This window comes from Mus pahari, chromosome 12 (assembly GCF_900095145.1).
Source record: "Mus pahari chromosome 12, PAHARI_EIJ_v1.1, whole genome shotgun sequence".
Classification (NCBI taxonomy): domain Eukaryota; kingdom Metazoa; phylum Chordata; class Mammalia; order Rodentia; family Muridae; genus Mus; species Mus pahari.
In genome coordinates, this window is record NC_034601.1 from 5,008,929 (window position 1) to 5,028,931 (window position 20,003).

At 44.8% G+C, this 20,003-nt stretch overlaps 1 protein-coding gene across 1 annotated transcript in view; it reads left to right on the plus strand.

Annotated features, from left to right (window-relative positions):
* Positions 1-5,663, plus strand: part of C12H16orf72 (chromosome 12 C16orf72 homolog) — a 27,693-nt gene extending 22,030 nt beyond the window's left edge. Inside the window, exon 4 of the mRNA XM_021209002.1 lies at positions 3,268-5,663. Within this exon, the coding sequence (XP_021064661.1) occupies positions 3,268-3,512 (245 nt within the window). The 3' untranslated portion in view covers positions 3,513-5,663. The remainder of the gene's footprint in view (positions 1-3,267) is intronic.
* The last annotated feature ends 14,340 nt before the right edge of the window (positions 5,664-20,003 follow it).

The following is a 20,003-nucleotide window of genomic DNA, read 5'->3' on the forward strand; positions in this document are numbered from 1 at the left end:
TTTTTTTTTTTTTTTTTAATGTGGTTATCTTAATTTTTGGTTTTTGAAACTTGTGAAAATTCTGGGAAGATTAGTGAATCCAACTTTGGAAAGAGCCTCATAGCTGAGACTGGGTGACCGGAACCATACAGTTAAAACCCAGTACTCGGGTGTTGTGGGGATTTCCAATTGGCCAAGTTGCTGCATAATGTTGTTTTTCATAAAGAAGTTAGTTGACTTAATGAACATTTGATGGAAGTGACTAGTCCACTGCCTCATAGAGTGCTTGGAGTCTTTGACTCTCATTACCACCACGAACATTCGTGAAGGACATGGGTAGGGTTCAGTGAAGTCTTGCAGTTTTATTTGCAAATGGAATCCCGAATTATGAAAGCAGCCCAGTTTATTGCCCAGCGCTTAGATTTTACAGTATAACTCCTGTAGAACCTTTGTATCCTAGAGCAAATACAAAAACTGGTCATTGTGTCTCTTGAGTGTAATTTGGGAGGCTCAGGCAGTAGAATTGCTTTGAGTTTGAGCCCACTCTGAACTACAGAATAGGATGGACCCTGTTGAAACACACACACACACACACACACACACACACACACACGAGAAAAGATTGGACACAGTGGCCCTTGAATGCTTTCAATTTTCAGGAGGGAAGTTTTCAGGAGGAAGATGGACAACTCACAAAGAGGCTGTAGAGCAGGATGTTGTGGGCTGCAGGGTTAAATGCACTGCTTTCACAGCAAGTTTGTCATGGTGTATCTATAGGGGGAAAACACAACAACTTGGGGATAGTTGAATTTAAAGTGATGGCATTGATAAGTGACTAGGCAATGGCAATTTGTATTTATTTCCTGATTTTTTTTTTTTATTTCTCTGGATTTCAGTGAGTTTTGAAATGTGGGGCAGGACTCTGAAGCATTATTCTTTATTAGAATTCTGTATGTATTATGTACCAGGCAATGTGTTAATAAGTTAGTCCTTCAGGTAGATATGGAAGCCTTCCCATAGGAAGAGATGGTGATTGTGCTGTATAACCCTGGAGTTTGATTTCCTTGCATTGTTTGTTTAAACCTATATGTTAAGAACAAAGAAGTATTGTTTCTTTGGAGCTATGAAGTCTGAACTGTTGAGGAAGCAGTTAGAATTAGGAGTGGACCTTTGAGTGCAAGATAGGCACTCAAAAGATAAGCTAAGGGGTGGCATACTTGTCTGTCAAAGGCTGCACAGGCTGCTGAGAAAGCAGCTGGCAAGCTGGGGGACAGAAAGGACTGGTAAGTTTTAAGTGGAAGGGAAACACCATCATGAGGCCAAAATCTCAGGAGAGTTGTGATTCTCCTATGACCGAGAAAAGTTTGAAAAAAGAACAATCCTGACTTTGTACTATTAACCATTGATATTGGTGATAGAACAAAACAGTTAAAGTGCTAGGGTAGGATACAAAGGGCAGGGTAGCAGCTGTCAAGATGAGGCCTAAGGGGTGAATAAGCTGGCCCTGAACCTTAAAATTACTTAAAAAAAAAAAAGTCGTGTGTGTGTGTGTGTGTGTGTGTGTGTGTGTGTATAAGGTAGTTTTCCTGTTTCATTTTCCTAAGAGAAGGCAGTGTAACAATTTATGATGTAGACTCTCTTGCCCTCTTGTGCTTGAGACTCAGCTGTTGCTTACTACCTGTTGCCCTTGGGTAGGGTGCTAAACTCTTGTAGTCCTGGCTTGCAGAATACAGTCACAGAGCTGTAGGTTACTTTTGAGGACTAACAATGCTTGATCCTGGAAGCAAACCAGCATTGGTGGGTGCCCTATCCCCATCCAAGAACAAACAGGTGCTGGCCTTTGAAAGGTGGAGAGGTAAAGAGGGACACTTATTTTCCCCAGATCACCATTGTAAAAAAAGGGTGCATTTTAATGGGGCTAGAACAGTGAGGGAACCTGGTTGTGTGACTGCTGAAAAGAGTAGGAAGTGGCTGTGGATGGAGAATGTTGTCCCCAAGAAGTGTTTGTACAGTAAGAACAGCTTTGGGATTTAGTAGATTTGATTTGGTAAGTGCAGAGTTTGTCCTTTTGTGCTTAATAGTCAAGCCATTATTTTTGAAGAGTTTGGCACTACCAGGTCAAACTGAATTTTGCTTTAAAGGATCAGGTGAAATTCTTACTCTTGGAAGTATCACTGATACTAAACCATTCTCAGGCAATGGCAAAATCTAAGTGAGGTAGAAATTTGTGAGGTGGAAAATGGCACTGACCATGCTAGGATTTAACTTTAATGTTAGTTTCTGTGCCCTGGCTTGGCACATGCCTTTCACAGACTTATCTTGAACAATTGGGATTGACTGTATGTGTCATTCCTTAACTGCTACTTTTCTAAGCAATGAAGGTTCAGCAATCAGTGCTGGGACATGAAGCAGGATTCTTTATCCACCCCTTTCTTCTTTCTTTGAAGGATTGGAAATGGTATTAACTTAGGCTCTTGTGCTAGCTATCTTTAGGGTGTCAGCCAGATACAGTCCAGACCTCAGTTGGTGATAAAGCCCCTATTTGTCCAGGGCACACCTACCAGTAGTCCAGTATAATTTATTTATAACTGATTTTTCAGGCTTAATAATGGAGTGCTTGGGATGATACATTATGCAGTCACCTTATCTAAAGGGGTTCTTGGACACAGCCTACTTAGATCTAGAAATGCCTTTTTGCTTTCCTTACATCATCACACACACGGACACACATCAGAGATTGTAAGAATGGTGACAGTGGATCAAACAATGCCATGCTTCAAGCAAGCACCTCCTCCTGTCCTGCTCTGTAAATTGTATATAGCACTTGCCTAATAGACTGGAGAATCTCAGTGTTTCTAGTACAGTGCTTGATACATTTGGCTTCCATAAGCACAAGTTGCCATCTTTATGAGTAATAACCATTATGAGTCAAACAGTTTATCGCTTATGTTCCCGGTAAACTGTAGGTCAAAACCATATGGTTGGTCCTTAAAGAATAGCTGGGCAGTGGTGGCACATGCCTTTAATCCCAGCACTTGGGAGGCAGAAGCAGGCAGTGTTCGAGGCCAGCCTGTCTACAGAGTGAATTCCAGGACAGCCAGGGCTATACAGAGAAACCCTGTCTCGAAAATCCAGAAATAGAAAATTAAATGTTAATTCACTGCTGACCCCTTAGAAAGAAAACCGGCAGGCACTCTTGGACACTGTGGCACCATGGAAAGTAGAGTGGGTTGCTTTCAAAAGGGTCAAATAATGGAGCAACTCTAAAACCTCTTTTCTTCTTCCTAGGTCTTAGTGGTGCAATGGCTAGTATAAGCGTGCGTTCGAGTACCCCAGGCTCTCCTACACATGTAAGCAGTGGACCGAATGCTAGTCGAAGGAGAAATGGACTCCATGATGTCGATTTGAACACTTTCATAACAGAAGAAATGGCACTCCACTTGGACAATGGTGGAACTAGAAAGCGTACCTCAGCCCAGTGTGGCGATGTCATTACAGACTCACCAACCCATAAACGCAACAGAATGCTCTAAAGTGCAGACATTTTCACACTCACCATGCTGCTTGAAAGCCACTCGATCCTCAACATATACTATTATTGCAAAGGAAACATGAGGCCATCTTCCCTTGTTCACTGTTTAAGAAAAGTGAATTCTCTAGTGGTTGCCATAAAAGGAAGTTCTAGGTATTTACAGTAGATGCCTCCTGTAACTATGGCTTTCTCAAACTATAATCCTAGCAGAGGACATGAACTATTGTAGTCATTAGCAAGATCATCATAGGCAAACATATATCCGTTCCAAGGCGAAAAGTGACCTTAACTGTATTTATTCTCAAAGGGAAAGGAAATAACAGATGTTTATTTGGTTATAGAATGCTTTCTTATTTTTATTTTTTGGTCCATTTCCTGCTGTATTGAGTATTTTTACTTAAACAGTATTGCCAGGTTCCTACAATTGTTGTCTAAAACCTTGATCTGGCTTGCAAGCCAGATCTTCAGGCTTCCATTTTTGCAGCCACACTGAACCACACACCTGGTTTCCATAGTGATAGTGTGTAATTTCTGATTATCAGATTAAGCCCAGTTTTCAGTTTTCAAAACAATTTTCAAAACTCTGGTAATTGTGAGATGTAAAGAGGTGCTATGGTGGTCATGCAAGTAATACGTAATATGAATCAATACACAGAACTCTATCGGATTCACTTTGTGTGTGTTAGTGCTCTGAAAATAGCAATATTAAACTGTCCCCAGAATAACCCTGTAGGCTTCAACTCAGTTTTAAGACAAGTACTACTTCCTATGCCGGGTACTCAACTTATGGTTAAACACAGAATGCGTTCAAAGTGACCTGAAAAACAGGTCATGATCTTTGAGAGTGGGCTTCCTTTTAGGTTTGGTAGTAATGAGAGGAAATGGACGGTGGGAGTAGATATTTATTCTTTAGTTTTTTATTTTATTTTTATTTTTATTATTTTTTTTTTTTGCATTTTTTTATGGATGCCCTACTGTGTGTAGTTGTCATAGTAGGTGGAAGATGATAAATATGTTTTATCTGCTACTAATGTGAAAGTAACTTAAATAGCAAACCCCAACTTTTCCTGTCCCTCCATTTCTCTCAGAAATGCAGTTTTGACTTTCATTCTGGAAACGATGAGATCGCATGGAGGTTTTCTAGATGTTAGGTAGACCCAAATAAAAGCTCTCAGAGTCTTCTTTGGGTAAATATAAGACCTCTTGTAGCTACAACCTTTTAGAGCATATTTCATCTGCATTTTTACTACTTTGAACTGAATGGTAGTCTTTTTTAGAAGACTGATGTCAGCCTGCCAGGTACTGTAATTCATTCTATCCTATTATATATCAAGTAGGACAGTGAAAAATGTTTCCTTGCAGACTTGTAGTCCAGTTTCAGTTTCTTCTATTTTTATTCTTAATAACCACTGCAAATCAGTGTAAGGGTTTTTCTGGTAATTACAGCACTTTGTTAAAAGTTTGCAATTTTGTCAGCCATTAATAATACCTTTCTGTGAAGAAACCTTACTAAGTTAACCATTACTGGTTGAGTGGGATGTGAATGGAATGTTAGAAATGTTGTGTGAATTGAAGTTCTGTATTCATTATAGATATAGCCCTTATTTAAAACAGTGAAGTCCATATTCAGACTAGGAATGAAAGTAAGGTATTTCTCAGTTTGTGCAAAAGTGGAGCTTTACTTTGNTTGTTTGAAAAGCAGGAAAAATTATAGCAATCTGTCATTTTACCTTAAATGGACAAGCCTGGGCATCACAAGTACTTCCAGGCTTCCCTGGGATATACCAAGACATGGAGTTCAATTTTGCTTTTCTGTGGTTGTGAGTATAGATGCTGGAATTGGGGTTTGATGGTGTGATGGCTGCTGACAAGAAGCCAGAACTCCCATTCCTGAGGGANTTGAGACTGAGGAACACGTTTCATCTCCCTTCATGCCTTGTTCTGTTTCCTCTGTCCAAGTTGACTAATGATGTTCTTGGTTGTTTGGTTTAAGTTGGTGCTCTGAAGCTGAATCTCAGTGCCCTTTACTCTCAGTTGTCAAATTTTGATAAAACGTGCCATTTTCTTTGGTAAGAGAAAGCAGGTCTAATGTCTGCCAGAACACAATTTATATGCCGAATTATTGGCTCCATTAAACTTTTTAAAAACTTTAGCACTGGTTACTTTTTTCCATTGCATTCAATATGTAGCACCTCCTCAACTCTTTAGTAGTAATTTCCCTACTACCTCTCCTGGCCCTTTCCTTCCTGGTTCTGCCAGAGTAGAATAACTGAGACCCATCAGTACAAAGTGAGGTGTTTTCTAATTTTAGCATGAGTTAGTCTGATGAAATTCAGAATCTTTTGGAAGTTTTTATTAGTTAAGATGCAGAACATCAAAGATGACCACATACTAGTGTAGTATTAGGCACTGACTTTGACTTTTTTTCTAGTTTTGTTTTCTGACAGGTCTTTTTGTGTAGTTTATGCTGACTTGTAGCATTCCATCCTCCTGTTTCAGTTGCCTGAGTGCTAGGGTTTACTGGCACGGTGCTTGCTTGGCCTTTCAGCCGATCAAGAACAGAATGGGCTGCTCTTGAAGCTAAGCACTTGAGTATGGGAGAACAGAGTCTTTGTCATGAGCCAGAGTCTGATTCTTAACACAGTGTATCTCTTTAGTTCTGTCATTAACCTGACAGGGGTAGGCCAGGCTAAGTTCTCCACTGTAGTGTCCTGAACATAACTGAGAGGCTCAAGAACTTTTATTACAATTTTTAATATCTTATACAGCAAAATTCGAATATCATCAATGTAGTTTTCTTCATTGAAGTAATTACATACACCTTAAACCATAATAGAAATAAATCATTGAAAATGCCAAAAAGACAACAGGGGCTTGTCTGTAGTTTTTTTGTTCTGGTCATCATGTCCCAGTAATTTTGATGTAATCACATAAAGTTCAGAGAGAAGGGATGGGCTAAACATGACCAAAGGTGTAAGTATCAAGGTTTTGAAATACCCTCTTGTTGGAGATCTGGGCAGCCTGGTTAGTGTTAGTAAAGTGCTGTGGTTCTGAATATGAATACTATCCACATAGAGGTATGTATTAGTGATTTATTTGCATTAGATTATTTGTGGATTTTTTTATTTTATTAGTGTTTTGAGACAGGGTTTCATGTAGCCAGGCTGGCCTCAAACTTGTCTTGTAGCTGGGGATGACCTTGAAGTCCTGATCTGCCTGCCTTTACCTCCTGAGTTCTGGGGTGACAGGCCTGTGCCACTGTGATGGACATTTTGTATAGGAATCTTCAGAATTGATGCTGCTTGGAATTAAGTCATGGGAATCCTGTTTAAAATTAAATGTTCACCTGCTTAGTTAAAGGGCGTTCTTGAAACAAAGGAGATCCTTCTCACACATATATAGTACTTGTGACTTCTTACTGTTCTGAAAGCTGTTAAAACTTTAGGTTTAGGTTACTGTTCCTGGAAAAGGAAGCTTCTGTCTAGAATAGTTGAGGTGTATGGCAGGCAGGCTTGCTATAACAAGGTCAGGGCTTTACTTTATGATGGGATCTGCTTGTTCTTTGAAATTAGTAGGCAGCAGCTTGTGCTAAGTTATCCTTGAGGTTCCAGTACAGGTGTTATAGTTTCATGTATGCTCTTCCAAGTGTCTGGTAGCTTTGCTTCTGTTGTTTTAGTGCTTCAGTAAAGATGAGAAGCTATAGAAATGTACTATATAGCGTGTTGTATGTTTTACTGATTGTTTTCCATAAGAATAGGGTGAAAGCCGGGCGGTGGTGGCGTGCTCCTGTAATCCCAGTATTTGGGAGGAAGAGGCAGGTGGATTTCTGAGTTTGAGGCCAGCCTGGTCTACAGAGTGAGTTCCAGGACAGCCAGGACTGCACAGAGAAACCCTGTCAAGAAAGAATAGGGTGAAAATATTTTCAGTATTTTTTATGCAGGTCCCAACTTTTCATTATTAGTCATAGTGCAGTAGCAACTATTCTGGCTTAACCTTTATAAGGATCTTCTACAGATGAAATTAACCATTCAGGCAAGGAACAGGTTCACATCTGTAATCCCAGCATTGGGGAGACTGAGTCAGGAGGAGGAAGGATCACCACAGATTTGGGGCCAGCCTAGTCTATGATAGTTTCAGTCTGGCCTCAGCTACAAAGTGAGACCAGGGCTCAATTAAATAAAAACAACCACAAAAAGAAACTACCACACTATCAAACCACCAATGCAGGTTGATCCTTGCATTGAGGTCATTTTCTGTTGCCCTGTATCTCAGCCAACATTATGGGTCTAGGCTTCTTTGCAGCAGACCTTGGAGTTTTATTTTGACCTCTCCTGTGAAGGAAGCTGATTTACTGGATGATTTGTGTGTTTCAGTGCTTCTAGCCTTTTACCTTTCCTGGTCCAGTTTCATCATTTCTGAATGGTTTTAAAAACACAACAACAACAACAACAACAACAACAACAAAACACCTCTGACTTTGGGGCATGTGGACAGGTCATAGCACCACAGTTGTAGCTGTTGGTGTTGTAGAATTCCTGTGCTCCATGAAGTCCACAGGAAGTCCTGGACTCACATCGTCTGCCACTGCTTTGGTATCAAGACACTTTGGACTCTGCAAGCCCAGAGTGGTGTTTTGTAGCCCGCCACAGGAAGGTCTTAAAGGTATGAGCTGTCTCAGCTCCTGGGGACCCAGTAGCCTCAGTATTTACTTGTACTTAGAATGTACATATCCCTAAATTCACCCAGGAATGGGCCATTGTAGTGGAGCTTTGAGGAAATTATTAGACCATTGCTCTCTGGTCTTGGGGTGCAGTAATATTGTGTAACTGCAAGTGTTTTAAGGTTGCACAGAACTGTCTGGGTTACAGAATACACCGAGTAAGTGCAGCAAGGCTTGCCTTCTGCTCATCCTGGTTTTTCACATTGTGGACCAATGATCTTCAGTGAAAAAATAACTCCTTCAAGACAGTCAAGAATACATACACGTGTTCACAGTTTCTACTGATAAACCTCAGACTCAGCATTCACCTTTTTGGAGGGTGGATTCTATAGTTTTCTGGGTACTTATTGAACATGCTGTATGATGCCATAGCAACATCACTCTCATCGTGAGAACCTGGGCCCTGGACTAGTAACACAGCAATAATCAGGGTGGGTATGGACAGTTCCTGCATGAGGAAATAGATGGAAATGTGGTTTGAAAAAGCCAGATGGCCAGGCGTGGTGGCGCATGCCTTTAATCCCAGCACTTGGGAGGCAGAGGCAGGCGGATTTCTGAGTTCGAGGCCAGCCTGGTCTACAAGGTGAGTTCCAGGACAACCAGGGCTATACAGAGAAACCCTGTCTCGAAAAACCAAAAAAAAAAAAAACCCAAAAAACACGCCAGATGGCCAGATGATGGTGAAGTGTGCCTTAGTCCCAGCACTCAGGAGGTAGAGCCAGGTGATCTGTGAGTTTGAGACCAGCCTAGCCTAGTTCAGGACAGCCAGGGGTACACAGAAACCTTGTCTCAAAACAAAACAAAAAAAACTCAAAAGTTTTCTTTCATAAAATCTTTTTCTTCTTGGGCCTTTAGATTGTTGAGAACTACAGAACATGTGTGATTAGAAGCATGGATATGGGTTGGTGGGGTGTGGATTAAAATCCAGTTTTGCCCCTTAGCTACTTACCCTTCAGCCCTTCCTGGATCCTGTCATATAGTGAAGATGTCTATAGACACTTGGACACTTGATATGGGCATCCTCCTCTCAAAGTTTCCTTGGTCTCTTGGATTCTGTTCCAGTTTCCAGCCTCCAATTCTAAAACCCTCTTCTCTCCAATTTCATAGTTTCAACTTTGTGTATTAGAGGCAGCCTTTCTCAAGCTGTACCTCAGAAAAACTTTCTTAAAGATACTTAAAGCTCTGTAAGTAGAGAAGCACCACTAAGGAGCTGCTGATAGTTCTGCAGAAGGAATGTTGGGCTAGCCCCTTGCTAGGTTGTCTGTGTAGGTGACCATTGGCACTAATCTTCTCAGGCCCTAGGCTTGGAGAAAGCCAGTGTGATCATTGCATATCTTTGGGGCAGGCTTAATCACTGGGCTGGACAGGAGGAAGTTGGCATTGCCACTGTCAGAGGCTGTGGTATGACTCACCTGATATGACCTGGCAGTGCTGTGTCTCCTGTGGTTTAAAACATCCTGCCTGTGATTAATTACAAGCATACAGAGACCAAAGGTTTGGGGCAGAACAGCATCTACCTCCCTGATCCCTTCACTGAAGTCTTTGGCTTGAAGTCCTGGACTCGAACTAAACCTGAGAATTGGCTGCCCTTGGACCTAGGTCTCTGCCGACCATCCTGCCCCTGGAGTCCTTCCTTCAGGCTGCTCTGCCCTAACCACAGGCAAGCTGTAGGTTACCCCCAGAGAGTTACAGTGAAATTTTCCTGGCACATGGGGAGGAGAGTTAAATCCAGAGAACCTGGAGCTAGGGCTTCAGGTCTGTGCATGCACAGCCTGGCGCTCTTGTGGGTATGCTCTGTCTATTGAGCACTGCTCCCCTGCTTTTCTCGGCATAAAGGTAAATTAAATAAAAGGAAGTTCTGAGACCTGCCATTTGTTTTAATGTTTTTTAAATGACACTATACTTGGGGTTGTGAATGTACAGGTACAGGTGAGTTCCTGCTCTGCACTTCATCTAGTGCAGGTGTTCTGGAGCCACACCTGCTATGAGGGAAATGGGATTAAGGTCAAGCCTGATGGATCCAGCAGAGAAGAGTTGGTTCTAAACTGCACCAGCCATTGCAGTAAACTCACCAGGTATCGTGATACAGAAGCACAGTTGCAGCTCGTTACTCTTTTTGTTTTTGTTTTTTGTTTTTTCGAGACAGGGTTTCTTTGTGCTGTCCTGGCACCCACTTTGTAGACCAGGCTGGCCTCGAAGTCAGAAATCCGCCTGCTTCTGCCTCCCAAGTGCTGGGATTTAAGGCGTGCGCCACCACTGGCCGGCCAGCCAGCTCATCACTCTTGAAATCCTGTTATAGGCTGGATGCCCTACCCTTAAAAATCATTCACAAACACCTGTTCTTGCAAGCCAGTAACCAAAAGTACCATTTCAGGTTTTCCCTTCTGTGTGAAGGACTATGTAGAAAGTGCTCCTGCCTGATAGCATATCAGAGGGTCGTAGTGGATCCTTCGAGATGACCCTGGCACATTTCTCCAAGAGAGTTGAGGTGGACTATGTCCCTAGATGAGAAGACTGGCTTGTTTATAGGTGTGTGTGGGAAGCATGATGAGACTATCACCATGAACAGGTTGCCTGTGTTCCTAGCTCTGCCTCCACCTTTAGTACAGTGCTAGCTAGTGCCTGCTGCATCTAAAACCCTTTTTAAACCTGTCCCTGAAGCTTCCACCTTGAATTGGGTTTCTAGAACCTTTGGAATGCCAGGGAAACTCACGTTTCTGGGTACTTAATAACATGCTTGCACGAGGTACTGAGGGGGACCGGTATCTGGAAGGAAAGGCTCCTTAACGAGGAAGATATAGATGTAGATTATATCTGCCACCCTCCCCTCCCCCACCAGCTGGCCCTTATGAGGCCTGGAAGAAACACTTTCTGAGCCACTTGAGCCTTCCTTCTCTTACCCCAGTTGCAAGTTCTAGTGCAAAATTCTAATTGATGCTTGCATGTTGTTTTGTGACTTCCTTACTGGTTTACTGTTTTAACGTGTCTGCATAAACCTGGGTGGTGGTGTCTTGTGTAGTAAATACCTTCTTATCTGATCGATGAGAACATCGAGGCACTGAGGGGTTAAGGGAATGGCTGAGTCACCAGACCAGGGTCTATCCAATTTCTGGTCTGTGGAGAAAGCACTTGTAGATGGTTCCTGTTTAGTTTATGTTTGGGTTCAAATCAAGGAAACACTGGGGTGTGTGGGGTGCGTCAGTGCCTCACCTCTAAGTGCCCAGAGCCTGAGTGCAAACATTTACATGACCTTGGAAAGCTTGGGTGTGGCACACCTGGCCGATTCCAAGATCTTCAGGAAGTTACATGTCACCCAGGAAGGTAAACAGATTCAGCACTGTTTCTTACCTTGGAGCCAGGTCTCCACAAAAGCTCCATTTTCAACATGGGGTATCCAAGATCGGCCTGTATCCCCCTATTTGCCAGGAATCCTACATTCTTCCGTGACTCACTTCCTGTTTGGGTGGAAGCTTGGGGAGACAAAAATATCTCTAAGCTGCTTCCAAGGAAACAGGGCTCCGCCCCCCAGGGCCTTAAAGCAGTAGGCCCTCCAGACAAGCTGACTCAGAGCTAATGAAGTATGAAGCAAGGCATGGTTTGAATCCAGTGGACCTGCTGCTATAACCCAGGGTCCAGGTGCTTCCTGCCCCCTTGCTAAGGCATGGTTCGCTGAAACTACACCTGTTCTCCAACCTCCACCACCCAAGTGACTTCTATTATTCATAGAAGGATCAGCACTGGTCTCACCTTGGCCTTCCTTGCGTTTTGTCTCAAACTGGGTCACAGTACTATGACCCAAAGCCCATATCATCTTAAGGTTTATCAAGTACTAAGCCAAGGAGGTGGTTATATGAGGTGTGAGCAGGTTAAATGGTACAAATAGGTGACTCCTTAAGAGTAGTGGTTTCAAAGTGTTCACCTTTTTTGAGGACAGTCACATGATTTGCCCTGTACCTGCCTCTGCGATTTGACCAGTCTGAAGCACACCTGCACACTCGGAATTTTGAGACTCCTACACTGGTCAGACTGGCCTGAGACTACAGGGATGTGCCCTCATTCCGTGCTTGTGTGTTCAGGGCACCTCGACCCAATGAAACCCACTGGGAGGTTCTGTTTTGGAAACCTCAAGAGTGGATTCGTGCTGGAACCTCCAGTGGGTTTTTAACCCACTCCTCATCCTGGATTTGAGCTGGTGGTTCACCCAGGGCCAGTGTGCTGCTTGGGGATCAAATTGTAGAACTCTAGGTTCCTCTAGCACCACATCATCTGTCTGCATGCTGCCATGCTTCCCATCATGATGATAATGGACTAAACCTCTGAACTAAGACAGACATTTTATGTATATGAGTACACTGTAGCTGTACAGATGGTTGTGAGCCTTCATGTGGTTGTTGGGAAATGAATTTAGGACCTCTGCTTGATCTAGTCAACCCTGCTTGCTCCAGTTGGCCCTGGTCGCTCAGTCTCTGCTTCCTCTGGTCCAAAGATTTATTTATTATTATAAATAAGTACACTGTTGCTGTCTTCAGACACACCAGAAGAGGGCATTGGATCTCATGGATGGTTGTGAGCCACCATGTGGTTGCTGGGATTTGAACTCAGGACCTTCAGAATAGCAGTCTTACCCGCTGAGCCATCTTGCCAGCTTAAGACAGTCTCATTCAAACCACTATAGGAGGAATACTGTGTAGGCATAAATTTTTTGCAACCTACTTTTAGGTTCAACCTCTCCTCTAGCTCACCTACCAGAGGTAGTGGAAGAGAAAAGTTATTAGGATATGGGGGAAGTAGACTTGTTCAGCTATAGTTCTTTGGGGCGAGCTCAGTCTTCTTTGGCAACAGTTCAGTCCCATAGCAGACATCAAATATGACTTAGCAGCTGCAGACCAGTCCTCTAGGCAGGATGACACTAGGCATGAACCAGCAGCTACAGTCCAGTCCTTTCAGCAAGCAGACACCACCCACAACTGTAGTTCAACCCTTAAGAAGCCACCATGCTTGCCAGCCAGCTTAAAGTGAGGTCACATAAGCAGCAAGCCACCACAGGAACCTTATGAGCAGTTTTTGGACCAGTTTCTCTCAATGGCTACACAATACTACATAAGGCATAAGGCAGGCTAATACATGTGAATCTTTAGCAAAGAATAGCGAGGCAGAGCAAACCAAACCAAAGCCCAGTGCTCATCCCCCACTGTCTGTGTCATGTTTATATTCCCTCATTACAGGTCCTTTCATGTGTTGGTATATCCAAACATCCTTTCACCTGTGGCTGCTTCAGGAAAACAGTCTTTCACGTGTTTGCTTTAGCAGGATGCCCAGCAAAACACCATTTGACATAACTTTCCAAAGAACTAGAAGTTTCCACGTCAATACTGAGAGGACCTGGAAGCTTGAGGCAGTCTGGATGTATGCAAGAGGAAATAAAAGGTTCCTATTTCAAACAAGTTAGAAGCTGAGTGCTGACATCAGAGCTGCTCTCTGACCCCACCCCCTCGGGCTAGAGAGATGGCTCAGCAGTTAAGAGCACCGACTGCTCTTCTGAAGATCCTGAGTTCAAATCCCAGCAAAACCATCCGTAATGAGATCTGACATCCTCTTCTGGTGTGTCTGAAGACAGCTATAGTGTACTATCATATAATAAATAAATAAATCTTAAAAAAAAAAGATAAAAGCCTCATGTAGAATATTAGACAACATTATGCTGATCAGAAGTATGAAACATGCAGGACTCAGTGCTCAGATTCAGTCTCTGGAGATAAACTGCAGGATTTGAATCCTGACTCCAGCATTTAATGACTTGTATGACCTTGAACCAATGTAGTTAACTTCCTGCCTCAGCTTTCTTGACTGTAAGATGTAATTATGGTTTCTATTTTAAGTTATATTTACGCTTACATGAATTTAACAACTTCAGGACTCATAATAGTACTCACAGGGCTGGGAATGTTGTTCATTTGGTAGCAGTGTAGAACATTGCATAGAACCTGCCGCAGTGTCAAATACATCCCTGCCTAGGAAGTAGAGGAGTTCAAGGTTGGTGTCCACAACAGTGAATTTGAGGCCAATGGACTCCGTGAGGCCTTGTTTACACTAAAATCATGACAATGGTAAAAATGTGTATAAATATCTTTTTAGAGTGTTGCTTTCTGTGTGTAAGTGTGCTTATGTCTGTGTACTGTGTGTGCCTGATGTTTGTAGAGGAGAGGAAAAAGCATCAGATCCCTGGCACTGGAGTTACAGACAGTTGTGAGCTGCCATGTGGGTGCTGGGAATTGAACTTGGGTCCTCTGAAAGAGCATCCAGTACTCTTAACTGCTGAGCCACCTCTCCAGCCCCAGTATGTACATGTTTATAAACACAGAGGAAATAGACAATATTTTTCTAAAACATGGCATGAATGTAAATTTCCATTCATAATATGAGCTCAGGGGAATGGAGTTATGACAAGGACCAGTTTGGGACTACAGAAATGATCTAGTGAGCAAACTATGCGCCTCAGAACCCATGTGAAAGCCCAGTGGGTACGGCAGCACCACCCTCCCCCCCAATTCCTGTGTACATGTGTGCCACATGCACACACAATGAAAGAATGAGAAATCTACCTTCCTGGTCCACAGACATTGATTCTTGTCCATCAGTGAAAAAGTGGTGCTGCACAGTGAAGCCAGGGTGTGAATGGGGTTTAGAACTAGAAGTATAAGCAGACAACTTCTGTTTCTGCTCTATCTTGTTGATAACTAGAAATTTAAGAGCAGAGCCCCCGGAAAGGAGAGGTGGGAAGGTTGCTGTGATTTCGAGGCCAGAGAAGCTCCCTGCATCATGAAACTGTTTTCAATCAACCAGCCAACAAAAATGCCTGGTGTTATGGTTCATGCCAGTGTGGGGGTGGCTCTTGCTTCCCTAGTGATGCCCTGTTTCAACAAACCCAAACGAAAACAAGTGGACCTTAGCCTTTGATCCTGTCATCTAATTTCTGCTCTGACATTCCAAAGAAATAATGATGGAAGCTGGTTCTTATGCGGTGGTATCAGGTGTGTGTCACCTGGTGTAGAAGTGGAAAGAAGGAGCCCAGATACTTTCAACAAAGATCTAATTAAACACATCAGTTCATTTATGCTATGGAAGAGCATCCCATGAAGCATGGGAGTGTTCCAAGTAGGAACACTCGTGACACTGAGCCAGGTTTCAATGAGTTCTCCATAGTATCTTATGATTCAAACCCTCTTCCTCTCTTCATGGGGCTCATTAGTAGGTGCTGACTGGTTCCTTGATAGTGCCTTTGGGCTCTGAACAGCCCGAGGTGCTGGCAGCCCCAGCTCTTTTGTGCCTGCCCCCCCCCCCTTTTCTGGGTTCCCTGTTTATCAGATTGTTCCTGTTTCTGGCTGGACACTGCCATCTAGAGGCTACTGGGTCTCAGAGCATCTGATCCTTGTACTGGACCAGATCACTGTCTCCAGCCCCAGGGGGATCCCTGGTATTACAGGCATGACCTCTTGGAGGGTCACTTGTTTCCTAAAAGCCTCTGAATAGGTCAGCACTAGAAACACCCTTTGTGGTACAATATCCATGAAGATTTTAGGGGACCAAGGAAGCCTTTGAGAACAGTGTTTCACAACCCATGGTTCTTTGAAGCAACTGTAGGTGGGAGATAATCTCAGAGAACCCCTGGGGCTCTCCTCAGCCCCCTAATCAGATCTTGCTGGTGGTAGTATGCTTCCTGTGTGAGTTCCGAGGCACCCACATTTTGTTAATCACAGATCTAGGCCAGTGAGATAACACTATCTGGTGTGGTGGTGGTGGCGGTGGCAGGGGCATCATCATCATCATCGTCGTCGTCGTCGTCATCATCGTCATCGGCGGTGGCTCAGGCCCCCTGGGAATCTAATAAACCACGTGACACGAGTTTTCCTGGAAACATACAGACACCTAACTTGAGTCTTTCTGGCTCACTGTATCCACTGAGGCAGGTCTGGGCTCTGAAAGAATTCCAGGTTCAGAGAATGGATGTCAAGTGGTAATTGACCTCCTATTATGGTCTTGACACTGTGCCCTGGGACACAATGAATATAGGATGGAGGGGGCAGGGTGTTGCTTCGACCTCTGTAGAGTTTATGGGTTAGTGAAGACAGACAGCTGGTGGAACAACTCTTGTAGGGGGCTTGGGTCTGGAGCGGGTACAGCTGACATAGGACTGAAATGAAGCTTGGAGCCTCTTATAGCTGCTCTTGAGAAGTGGAGGCGGGAAGATCAGGAAAGCCAGGCAATCCTTGGGTATGTATAGAATTTGAGGCTAGCCTGGGCTCCTTGAGACTGCCTAAAAAAATTAGTGAGCAAAGTTACTTAAATCAAATCTAGGGTTAACTTAGAGTATCCTAAGCTGAATCACCTTGATGGTTCACCTTGACTGTCAACTTGATGGACCACAGAATCACCATATAAGCAGATTTCTGGGTTTGCATGTGAGGGGTTTCCTAGATTAGGTAAATTGAGGTGGGAAGAACCACCCTAAATGTGAGTGGTGCCATTCCATCAGTTCGAGTCCCAGGTCAACTAAAAAGGAGAAAGTGAGTTGAGCACCAGCATCACTTCTCTGCGTCCTGACTGTGGACATGATGTGACCTGACGCACCACCTCCTGCTGCCATGACCTCCTCTCGATGATGAAACTGTAAGCCAAAATAAACCCTCTCTCCCCTCCCTTCCTTGTGTTGTCTTGTCAGGTGTTTTATCACAATAAAGTGTAACAAATATGAGCGGACTCTGAGTGTGACACTCCCTGTAGACACTTTTTACTCCCACAGTGCATTAGTACGGCAGTCACCATAAGGTACAGCCGTGTATCCACCCCACCCCCACCCCCTTTCATTTTAAAATTTTTACAGACGTGCCTTGGCACCAGGTGTTGCCTCAGTCTGGGGGTCCCCTGGCCCTTCACCCTGCCTGCCTATGCGCTGTCCTTGTCTTCCTTCCATCTGTAGTCCGTCCAGCTTGTTCCCACATGCGTATTCAGTTTCCACATCTTTCTACCCATGCGCAGTCTTCCCTTCCTTCCATCTGTGGTCGGTCCAGCTTGCTCCCACATGCGCATTCAGTTCCCACATCTTTCCGGCTTGTCCTCGTGTCCAAGCTCGTGACTCCGTTCATTCCTGGACATTTTGTTTCTTGCCCGTTCCTTTTTTGGGGGTGGGGTGGGGTGGGCATCCCTCTCCTTTTCTTATTCCATCCTCCATACCCCACATAGTACTCTACATGAGAGGAACTGGCTGGTACTGGTAAATACAGGGGATGCTGGGGTCTGCCTGGGCTGGGGACTGTGTGAGACAGTACTTAAGAGCGTCCAGAGCAGGGAGCCTTCCATCCCAGATGCTTCTCTGACTTCCAGGATCACCATTTGTCTCTCCTCCTCCATCCACCTGGTGCACTCCTGCCCTTGTTATACTGGGCAGAGTGTGGAAGAGGGACTTTATCCCCAGGGCCTGGTGCAGATGTGGCTGTGGTTGTGTTAGGGGCAGTTTCATAGTCTCTATTATAGAGACATGCTTGTATTCCATATTGTGAAAAGGGATCTGCATCTGTGCACACAGAGGTTATCAACAGCTTAGTGTGCTTACTCTGTCCATAGCTGGGTTGTTCTGAGTACTCCCCTGGGGGGGAGTACAAAGATGGTACCAGCCAGAAGCAAGTAGACTCGGTGTCTGCAGAGATGCCTGAGCCCAAACATGCACAGAAAGAGAGAAGACTCTCCGGGGCGACCGTGGAAGCAACACAGAGGTCATGAGGATCGGCTCAGCAATGCGGCGGACCCCTACTCACAAAGGTAGGACAGAGCTCTGCAGTGATTGCCTTCGTCTCTCCTTTCTGCCCCTGTCACCTGCCAGCTGGAGATAAGATGGAAGACTGATCTTTTAGGACGTTAACCTGCTGTCTCCTCAGATTGCTGGCTCTTTGGATGACGTTTAAAGATCACTCGCGCCCACTGGCTTCTGTAATGGTAGGTACTTGCCGAACTACTCCAATTACCTCTGGGCTCCTGTGTCGGGGGTGTCTGCAGAGGGCAGCAGTGCTACAGCCATGGCCATGATGAGCTGCTCAGGGAGGGAGACTCACGTGCTCTGAACATGAGCTGAGCAGGCTCCACCTCACTCCCCAAGAGATACGCGGGGCGGGGCGGGGCGGGGGGGGGCGGGGGGGGGGGGGGGGGGGGGGGGGGGGGGGGGGGGGGGGGGGGGGGGGGGGGGGGGACGGGGGGGGGGGGGTGGGGGGGGCGAAAGGGGTGGGCGGGGCGGGGGCGGGGCGGGGTGGGGGTGGGGAGGCACCTTTCCTTTACTCTGCAGACTTTCTTGTCACAGGGATGGGAAGAATTTAATTGTTTCTACTTGAGAAAAGTAGCAGATTCTAGAGTCTAAGAGTAAACTTCTAAATGTGATGTTTCCGGATGCTTTGTCTGAGCAGTGCCGAGGCACAATCGACAGCTGCACAGGGTGTCAAGCAAGCGTCACAATCTTTCTTTTCTTTCTTTTCCAGTTGGGTTTTTGGGCTCCTTTTGTAGTGATTTGTGTATGCCTGTGTGGGGTGAGGCAGATACTTGTGTGTGCATGTGGAGAGAGAGGCCTGGGGTTGACCTTAGCCGTCTTCCTCAGTTGCTCTTCTTATTTGTAGAAGCAGGCTTTGCTTGCCAATAGAGCTGCTCTGGCTAGTCAGCTGGCCCTGGAGACCCCTGCACCCTTCTGAGTGTTGATGTTATAGGTGGGCCATCATGTCTGTCCTGTTTCCTTGAGTTCTAGGGATCCAGATTCTTATCCTCAGACTTACCTGGCATGGCTCTGTCCCCAGAGCCATGACCCGATGGCTCCTGTGCTCTCTCTGTCTCTCTTTCTCCCAGGTAGGAGATCTTGCAGCCCTGGCATAGAACTGAGGGTGACTTTGAGCTTCAAACCCTCCAGCTTCCATCTCCTGAGTGCTTTCTTTCTTTCTTTCTTTCTTTCTTTCTTTCTTTCTTTCTTTCTTTCTTTCTTTCTTTCTTTCTTGTCTTTTGAGACAGGGTTTCTCTGTATAGCCCTGGCTCTCCTGGAACTCACTTTGTAGACCAGGCTGGACTCGAACTCAGAAAGCTGCCTGCCTCTGCCACCTGAGTGCTGGGATTAAAGGCGTGTGCCACTACGCCCGGCTCCAGAGTTCTGGCTTTCTAAGCAAGCACCACCACTACCACCATCACACCTGATTCACACAGTTGAACTTAACCTAAGAGATACACCTTCTCCTGCAACAATGGCCCGTGTTATTTTTAATTACCCCAAGTCTTCCATCCAAACCCTAACTAACTCAGCCAGACGTTGCTTATCTTCTGAAATCAGATGAGACCAGGCACCTTCAAGGTAATATATCTGTTGACTGACTCTGGTATTTCTCCACATAGGGAGCACCTGTATGATACATTGTAGTCCTTCATGAACATTCAGAATCCAAAGATTTATCCCAGAGCAAGGTGACCCATCTCAGAGAGGGGTGACCCATTCCAAAGAGGGGTGACCCTTCCCAGAGTGAGGTGACATATCCCAGAGCGATGTGACCCATCCCAGCGTGATGTGACCCATCCCAGAACGAGGTGACCCATCCCAGAGCAAAGTAACACATCCCAGAGAGAGGTGACCCATCCCAGAGCGAGGTGACCCAAATGACAAGCACCAAGTCCTTCACTCAGGAAAACTTGAAAAGAACTAAACTGAGGTAACTAACTCAGCAGTTGTTTACCTTTACAGTTGAAGATAATGTC